The following is a 9,183-nucleotide window of genomic DNA, read 5'->3' as shown; positions in this document are numbered from 1 at the left end:
ACACACATACCTGTTCCAAAGAAGCCGGTACCATCTCCAAAGGTAAGGTTTCAATGAGGAGCCACAAGAAACCTAGAGACTTTATGGTTTGTTAGTGCCTTTGTTAACCCCCCTCCCCTTCTGCCTTTGTAAAATTGTAGGGAAATGGAAGAAATGTAGAGCTCAAAGGTCCTGCCCTACCAATTTCCCAGCAGGTGTTTTGTGATCCTGTAGCAAGCCATGCCCCCCCCCCCCAATCCTTCTCCATTTTGCCACCTTTCTGAATACGGTTCTATGTGATCATTTTTTTTAAAGTTGTCAGTATCTCTACTGAAATCAGCTGAAAGTGTGCCGACTCTGAACTCAGTGTTTGGAAATCCACATGGCACGTGTCACATGGGGTATACCATACTAGGAACACATGCCGTATTGCTTCTCCAACTGTGGTGGAGTCTGTCGTGTGGTTTGGGCTCCTTTGAGCTGACTCTGTTGCATGTAAGAATATTCTCTCCTTATCTCAAGGGCAAAGAGGGAGATTTTTGAGCATTTCCAGGTGGTAAAAAATAAGTAATAAAGGAATATGCATGAAATGTGAAATTTGTAACTTTATGCATGCCCATTAACCTTTCTTACAAGCATAAAAGATAAGGAGGGAGCGGGTGAGGACTAATAAAAAGCCAGCATTTCTGAGCTCTTACTATGCACCTGCCGTCAGAACCAGCATCAGCATGGGTTAATTCATTTAATCCTTATGAGTCAATACTATGACCATCCCCACTTTATCAATGAGAAATCCGGGGGCTTTAGGGCATTAGGCAGCTGGTTCAAGGTGATTTGAACCGAAACAATCTGTCCCCAGAGCCCAGGCTTCTCTCCTCTGGCAAAACTGCATTTACAGTTTGAATGTAATCTGTGGCGCTTGACAGAGTGTCTGGGATGAGCTGTGAACTTTTCTGCCTGGTGTGAGGGCAACTGAGTTGATCCTGAGACACCAGGGTCTGAGGTTTCCTGAGAAGGGGCCATGGTTTATGTGGTTTTTACTTTGTTCCTACTTGGGGACAGTTTTGAGCAGCTGAGGGCTCAGCCCCTCTTCTTGGGGCTGCAAGTGGCTCGTGGGGACCCCTGTAACGCCATTAGAGCCCAGGTTTTCCCAGGTAGGCTCCTTTTGAAGAACAGTAAACATTCTGAGCTTGTTTGAATGACCCCCTGAGAGGAGAACTAGGGTTTCCCAGTTTCCTCCTTGCTGAGGTAGGGTGCTGGCACAGGAAGCTATGTCATGCCTACAGCAGAAGGGTATTACTCACAGGGCTTCATCAGTCCTGGCAGACTGCATCGTTCATACTGAGCTCCATGGAGCAAATCAAGTCCGTTCCAGAACATGCTTCCAGAACTCAAAAAACCAGAAGTCCCTGAAGAATCTCTCTCGACCTCTGGCTATTAAGGTTGCCAAGTGAATGTAAGAGAGAGTTTTAAAATGAAATATTTTTACTGTACTTCCACAAAATATTAAAAAAAGAGGGGGAGGAGGACCCAAGACAGGCCCAGAGCTTGTGGGGAGTGCTGAGCAAATGTAATGGGCTAAATAGTAGAAACCACAGGAAGTGTCAGGCTTGGAAACGGGCTCCGTGGTTGGCTGTGTAGAATGTCATATGAAACTTATTTCAGATTCACTCCATTACATCCCAGCTTGTGAGTCTGGGGACTCCCTGACTCGGAACAGTTAGCTCCAAGTAATATGCAGATCTAGAACTCAGAGTCAGGCCACAGACTTCTCTAACTGACTATTGTGAAAAGTAGACCAAGAGCAAGGGAAATTCCCCTTCCTCTTCATGTTTTCTCTTTATTCTTCTTAACAACAGAGGCCCACTACACAGTGTTAGATAATTGTTCTGTGTGTCTAGGGGAGAGGACTAAGTCTCCTTCCCAGTGTTTCTCAAAAGCCATTTTGCTCGAAAGAATAAACAAGACAATTGGCTCATTTACCCTTCTACTGACCAGCTTCAGAGAACTAGGAAAAGGAATGCCTTAAAACACCTTAGCTTGGTGAGCACGGCTTCTCTATCTCACAGCAATCGGAAAGGAACAAAGAAATAAGTGTTTTGCTTAGTTTATTTTTTTTCTTCATCTTCCTCACTGTGGAGCATGGAGCTGTCCTGTGACCCTGCTATGGAAATCTCCGCTTGCGTAATTTTAGCTGCACGGCTGGGAGGTTTTCGCAGGCAGCAGAAATCTCAGGGCTAGTTAATAACCTACCACGAGGCTTCGGGAAGATGGCAACAGAAACAATATGTTGACATGAACTGAAATTCTCCATCAGGGAAAAATTTGTTTTCTACACAGGCCTTGGATGGAAGAATGTAAAGAGCTTTACAAAATCTTGAATGCTAATAGAGTAGCATTTGGCTTTATAAATATTTTTCTGAAGCCTCCCCTGCACCCGACACTCATTCTGGTTACTTGGGTACAAAGGTGAGTCAAAAGAGCTAAGTGTGCTAATCCTAGCACTTGGGAGGCAGAAGCAGGAGGATCTCTGTGAGTTGAAGGTCAGTTTGGTCTATGTAGTGAGCCCCAAGCTAACCAGGATCATATAGTGAAACAGCTATATCAAAACAACCCCAAGTAAGGCCAGAATCAGGCCTTACTGCCGAATGTGGGTGAGTGTGTGTGTGGGGGACAGGGGGATCAAAGGCAGAAAACAAGTAAATTGATCATCCAATGATAAAGTCATTTAGAGAGCAACTAGAGTTATAGAGAACACCACCAGAGGGATGGAGAAAGAAAGGACAGTGCCCACAGGGCAGAGACAGGCAATCTGGGAGAGCTGCTCAGGGGAGGTGTGGCTGGATAATGAGGCATATGCAAGAACATACACAGAGGAGGCACAGAGTGACTTCAGATTAGATTTATATTAAGGTCGTATGCTGAGAGCAACAAATAAAACCCCACGCCATGGCTGAGCAGTGTATCGTGTGAATTGGATGAGGTTTCTCTTATGCAAAATTCCGCTCATTTTGGGTAGCTGTGACTCATGGTTCTTTCCCGCACTACTCCCCTAATCCTGTTCTTTTTCCAAAGCCACCCGGCTAAACTGGGCCGAGGAGCAATGTGTCCTTTGCTCTAGCCTCCCAGTGACTTGTTTTCTCTGCATGGATATCCTCACGCAGTCTGTAACTGAAAGTCCGAGAGGTTCTCTGTGCCCCTGGTCTGGTGGGCTTGGGGGATGTGATCAGAGAGATCTATGCTAGCCATTAAAAGATGAGACTGGGTTCCACAAAAGCCAACGTCCCTAACTCTGGCTGTAGTGCATTTGGGATCTTTGGAATAAAAGTTCAAACTTCCCAGTGTTTTCCTCTCCAGCACATGAGGTCATTGTTTGCATCATCTGTTTGACCCGCCCACCCTCAAATATTCTTAAAATTTAAGTTCTACATACACATCTCACTATGTAGCCCTGGTTGGCCTATAGACTAGGCTAGCCTCAAACCTCCAGCAGCTCTGCCTGCCTCTGCATCCCTGGTACTGGAATTAATGTTGTGTGCCACCATGCTTGACCTTATGTCTGTATTTTTAAAGATAATACATGGACATGGTTTAAAACCCTAAATTACCGAAGAAGTACAGAGTGAAATCCATCCATTCCCAACTTCCCATTCTAGGCTCCTAGTATAACTAATGAAAGAAGTGTCACGGTAGCTTTCTCTAGTCAGAGCATATATGTGTGTGTGTGTGTGTGTGTGTGTGTGTGTGTGTGTGTGTGTGTGTGTGCGCGCGTGCACATACAGACAAGCAAAAGGGATATATTTTTCCCTCTCCTATTTTTACTGAACATATCACATATTAAATAAATATGTGTACATAGAAACAGTTGTTCTTCCATGAATGTATATTTGCTACACCATGTTAAAATACCATATGAACAATAAAGTTGCTTTCTAGCTATTCTGATGGCTGAAGAGTACTCCACATTTTACACTATTGTTTAGGTAACCCTGTTTGTTTTTACACTATTGTTTACAGAATCCTATTATTTACATAATTCCCTATTATTGATATTTAGGTAGTTTTAGATATTTACTTATAACAGGATGTTACAGTGAATATATGTCAATATGTTTTTCTACACACACACACACACACACACACACACACACACACACACACACACAAAGGCTTCTGGGGCCAAGAATACATGCTTTATAATTTTCATGACTAATTCTAGATCTTAACTCCAGCATCCCTGACATGTGCCCATTCACACCCAGCATCTACAGTGAGTATGCTGTTCTCAGGAGTTTGTTTAGAAAAGTGTTGGTAGGTCCTGGCAAGGCATACCTGGAAACATCAAGTGCTGTTGAGAAAGAAAGGCTTCCCTGCCCTCATCAGATAGCTAAAGGATGCTGGCGCCTCATCTTCAAGGTGTCAAGGAAACAGATCCTTGTCACACCCCTTCTCTCTTCCCAGCAGCTGCAAGTGTCAATGCTGCAAGACCCTGCAAGAGCTGGGAGGCAGCTCCCAACTCACCAAGCACGGATGAGGGATGGTGGTTTTCTAAATTATTTTATGTCTCTCCTTATTTTAAAGCAAATTTTAGACACTCTGACATTTACCCCAAGATATTTCATTATGCCTCTCTGAGAAATTATTATCATGTTCCCAACTGTGACTATAATGTCATTATCACAGTTAACAAAATTATCTGTAATTCCTTAGGATTATCTACTGAATATAGCTGAAATTTCACAATTGATTAAAAATACACTTAAAATTATTTGGTTCAAATCGATGTCTGGAGCACACTTGGGTGCCTCTGGCCTACGGCACCCCTCCCACTTAATTTTCTCTCTCCCACTAGCTTCCTGAAAAGCCAGGTTCTAGGGCCTACAGTGTCTCTCATTGTGGATTTGCCTGTTTGTTTCCTGTGTCATTTAAGCTTGTTCGGTGACTTTTGCTTCCTAAGCTACTTGGAAGTTAGCAGGGAGATTCGTCTGGGTTCAGGTTGAAGGTCAGAGTTTGGTACAGAGAGCTGTCCTGAGGGAGGAAGCTTGATGAAATGACTTCTGGAAACAGGACGGAAGCAGCAACCTTTCTTGGGGCTTACTTGAGAATCCTATCTGTTTTCTTTTTTTTTTTTTTCGTTGTTTCACTACCCACCTCTCTTTCCTTCTAAACCACCCCTTTCCAGAAGCCCAGAAGCTGTTTAATTCTGAGCTAAGTCATAGTATAACTTATGAGTTGGTCATGAGTCAGCAAGTCTTGGCAAGTGTACCACTTACTGGTTCCGCGCCTGCTTGCCCCCTTGGGTCCAGGCACCTAACTCTTTTCTGTAGGGCCACCTTGCTCAGTGGAACATTTCTGCGCTGATGGAAGTATTCCACACCTGCACTGGCCAGTACGGCAGCACTGACTGTGGGTGAGCTTGCTGTGAGAGCTTCAGATATGACTAGAAGGAGTGAGAAACTGGACTTTCAATTGAAGTTAAATAGCCCCTGTGGTTAGCGGCTACCACCTTGTAAAGCTCAACTCTAGGGTCATTTTCAAATGAGCCACAGAGCTTTCCTACCACTCTGAGACCGAACTACTGCTATTTTAAAAGGGTTTTTTTGTTTTCCTTTGATTTTGTTTTTGTTTTTTGTTTTTTGTTTTTTGTTTTTTGTTTTTTTTTGAGATGGGGAGGGGGCATGTGTGGGGGTGTTCTCTGTGTAGCCCTGGCTGTCCTAGAACTCATTCTGTAGACCAAGCTGGACTTGAACTCAGAGATCCACCAGCCTCTCTCTCCCAAGTGTTGGGATTAAAGGTGTGTGCCGCCATTACCTGGCTTTAAAGGTGGATTTATTTTTAAAGTCATATTTAATATACGGGGTCAGTGAGACTGACTTTTACTGGTCTATCTCAGGTCCCTATCTCAAGTCTCCATGATGACAGTAGTTGTTCATCTGACCTGCGCATATGAACCCCCCACCTTTTGGTCTTGGCACTCCTCTGGCCAAGGCGTCAATGGCTTCTTCTCTCCCTCCAGAGTGGACGGCAGGATCCACACAGGCTGCAGAACCTGTGCCCACCCCGTGATCACTCACTTCGCTGCCCCCCCTTCTCCACCTTGCTCTGCTCCTTCCACATTGGCCTCCTCAGACTTCAAGGACTCTGCACTGACTGGGACTCTTTAAACAAAATAAAACAGAAAAACCCAAACATGTTTCGGGCTGGCTAGGTGTCTCAGTGGTTAAGAGCACTGGCTACTCTTCCAAAGGATGTGGGTTCAATTCCCAGCAAACACATGGTGGCTCAAAACCTTCTGTAACTCTAGCCTCAAGGGATCCAATACCCACTTCTGGACTCGGGGAGCACAAGGCATGTCTATGCTGCCCAGACACCCATGCAGAAAACATCCATACACATAAAGTGAATAAATTTAAACAAACAAACAAACAAATGAACAAACAAAAACACTTACAGAAACCTAAATGATTGTTGTAGGTATCACTGTCTTTAAAAGACCCACCTGGAGCCTGGATTCTCCCTTTCCACCTTAGCATCTCATCACAGTCAGCAGGACTGTATAATTATTAGTCCTCGTTTATAGATGAGGCTACCATCCACCCCACCCCCACCCCATGCAGTGTAGAGTTCACGAGGGTAAGATTTCTTTCCCTGATCTGTTTTTCCCCCACTCTACCCCATAGCCCAACATCGTATTCTCTGCCATATTTTCTGAGCCCCAAGCAGTATATAAGCGATCATTAATGTTGACCGAAGTTGAATGACACTCAGGTGTTTAATTGCCAAACTTCAGAATACTGATTCACACCTGTGTCTATTTTATATGTAAACACACACGCACTTGTCTATCCCTGTGAACTTGTCGGGGTTACTTTAAAATGCATGGCTATGTGGAACCATGGAGGATCCACAGACTAACCCATGCAAATATATGGTGGACAGATACTGTCTTTAGCTTCAAGGTCACTCTTGGCCTTATACTAAGGGAGCTGTTAACTTGCAGTTTCTGATAGGGCCAAGTCTGGTCAGAAATTGTGGAAACAAGCTTTTACATGTAAGAATACTGCCTCCAAATTGAAGTGTGGCCACCTATGAGTTTTTGGTGACTTTGTCTCTTGGCCAAAAAGATACACTGTACTTGGTATTGTCAACCTTGTTGAAGATGGAGTTATAATTAAGAAATATATTCTCTTACCCAGTTACATATACACACACATATGTGTGTGTATATATATATATACATATATATATGCATATATATAGATGTGTGTGTGTATTTGTATGTGTGTGTATATGTATGTATGTATATATATATATGTATGTATGTATAGATGAGGCTACAGTCTGCCCCCAACCCTCATGTAGTGTATATATGTGTATATATGTATATGTATAAATATATGTATGCATGTATGCCAGCTACATACACACACATCTACATATGAAGCAAGAAACATTACCTATTTATAGGATTTTATTATTGGCTGAATTTCCACTGGAGGGTTTTTCAGAGTTGGGGGTGTGATTACAGGTATTACATGACTAGGAAAGGGTATGGCCTTGGGGTTAAGCTACAGGTCTTACTATTCTGATCTTCAGGATACTTAATAGAAATTATATATATATATTTTTTAAAATAAAGGTTGTTCTTGGTGAGAATTTGACTTCAAATTGTCCAGAAGTCATCTATGAAATTAAAGAAGAAACTCCCGTGTTCTACAAGCTCGTCCCTCATCCCATGAAGAACATCTACATCTACCTAACAGCTGGGAAGGAGGTAGGTGGAGAGGCTGCTGCTTACGTTTTCTGACCTATGAATAGGAATTATCTCACTGATGTCATTAGACAGTGGCAAAGCTTTTACTTTGAGCCGCCAGGTTTAAACACTGCTGCGGGCTTTGGGAAGACCTACGGTGGGCCATGAGCGTGGAATTAAAATCCGTAGTGACTGTCATCAGTAACTAAGCAAGAAGTATTACCCATTTAGACAATTTTATTATTGGCTATATTTCCAGAGCCAGATTTTTCGGTGGGGGGGAGGTGTACTTGCAAATGGGTGCATAATCAGCAAAGTAACTGAATTTACACATTTATTGTGTGAGCACTGAGCGTCTAGATGCATTTATGAGTATGCCCCATGGGACTGGCTTTGGAACTTGGGGTTAATACCAGGCCACCATCTCATACACATTCATGAACAAGGAAATGTATGTCACTCACCCTGCACACTCTTAATTTATCAGGATGTTTTTGTTTTTCTTGTTTCTTCTTACTGAAATGAAAACAATACCTTTTCAACATTTTCTTTATCTTTAAGAAAAGGAAACTTTTTTTTTTTTTTACTGAGTTCTTACAATATGGAAGTCGTTGTGCTTTATAGGGTCTCTCTCTATGTGTACTAAGTTGTGTATGTGTGGACACATGTATGTAATAAAGAATACTCATGAAATATGTTAATGAAATTACTCCACTTATGTATGAAAAGTCTAAGACTGGGAAAGTTAAGCAGTTCCAGAAGATGTGTGTGTGTGTATACATATATGTATATATATGACATGTGTATCTATAATGTGTCTGTATATACATGTATAATGTATAGATACATATATAATATATCTGTTATGTATCATCTTTAACAGGGCTAGAACTCAAACTCTGTCCTGATTCTAGAGCCCATGCTTTATCCTGACCTGATGGTTTTGATCCATGACCCTCTGAATACACCAAGTATGAAGAAAGCATTCGGGACTTAGATGATTATGCAATGGATGACACAGGGGCCCTTAGCCTCTCCCCATTTGTCACTTCTTCTCTTTCAGCCACTCTCAGGAGGAGAGCCATGACTGTCCTGTGTGCTTGCCTTTTGAGTCACAGGATAGGGGTGACAGTACCAAGTATTCTTAGAGAGGCCACATTGCTGTTTGCAGTTTGAAATGTTGGATATATTCAGTGATCACATTAAGATGGTCACATCTGACTCTCCCATAGCCTTCACCTTACACAGCCTTCTGTGCCGGCCTGCTTTGTACATTCAAACACTCTATATTATGTCTCTTCCCTGGGATCCCAGATTTGAAAGACTTTTGTCTATTCAACAAACTGTGTTTATTAAGTAACCATTCCCATTCCCAGGCTTTATTTATCAAGGACATCTCAAAACTGCCAGCCAGGGTACTGACTGTGCTACCATGCAATGCTGATAAAATT

At 42.7% G+C, this 9,183-nt stretch overlaps 1 protein-coding gene across 1 annotated transcript in view; it reads left to right on the top strand.

Moving 5' to 3' along the window:
* Positions 1–9,183, top strand: part of Plxnc1 (plexin C1) — a 159,921-nt gene that overhangs the window by 26,134 nt on the left and 124,604 nt on the right. The window contains exon 3 of the mRNA XM_031350348.1: positions 7,619–7,753. Within this exon, the coding sequence (XP_031206208.1) occupies positions 7,619–7,753 (135 nt within the window). The remainder of the gene's footprint in view (positions 1–7,618; positions 7,754–9,183) is intronic.

Source organism: Mastomys coucha, unplaced genomic scaffold, assembly GCF_008632895.1.
Source record: "Mastomys coucha isolate ucsf_1 unplaced genomic scaffold, UCSF_Mcou_1 pScaffold4, whole genome shotgun sequence".
Classification (NCBI taxonomy): domain Eukaryota; kingdom Metazoa; phylum Chordata; class Mammalia; order Rodentia; family Muridae; genus Mastomys; species Mastomys coucha.
The sequence above is the reverse complement of the archived record's forward strand: the minus strand, read 5'-3'. Positions and strand labels throughout refer to the sequence as shown.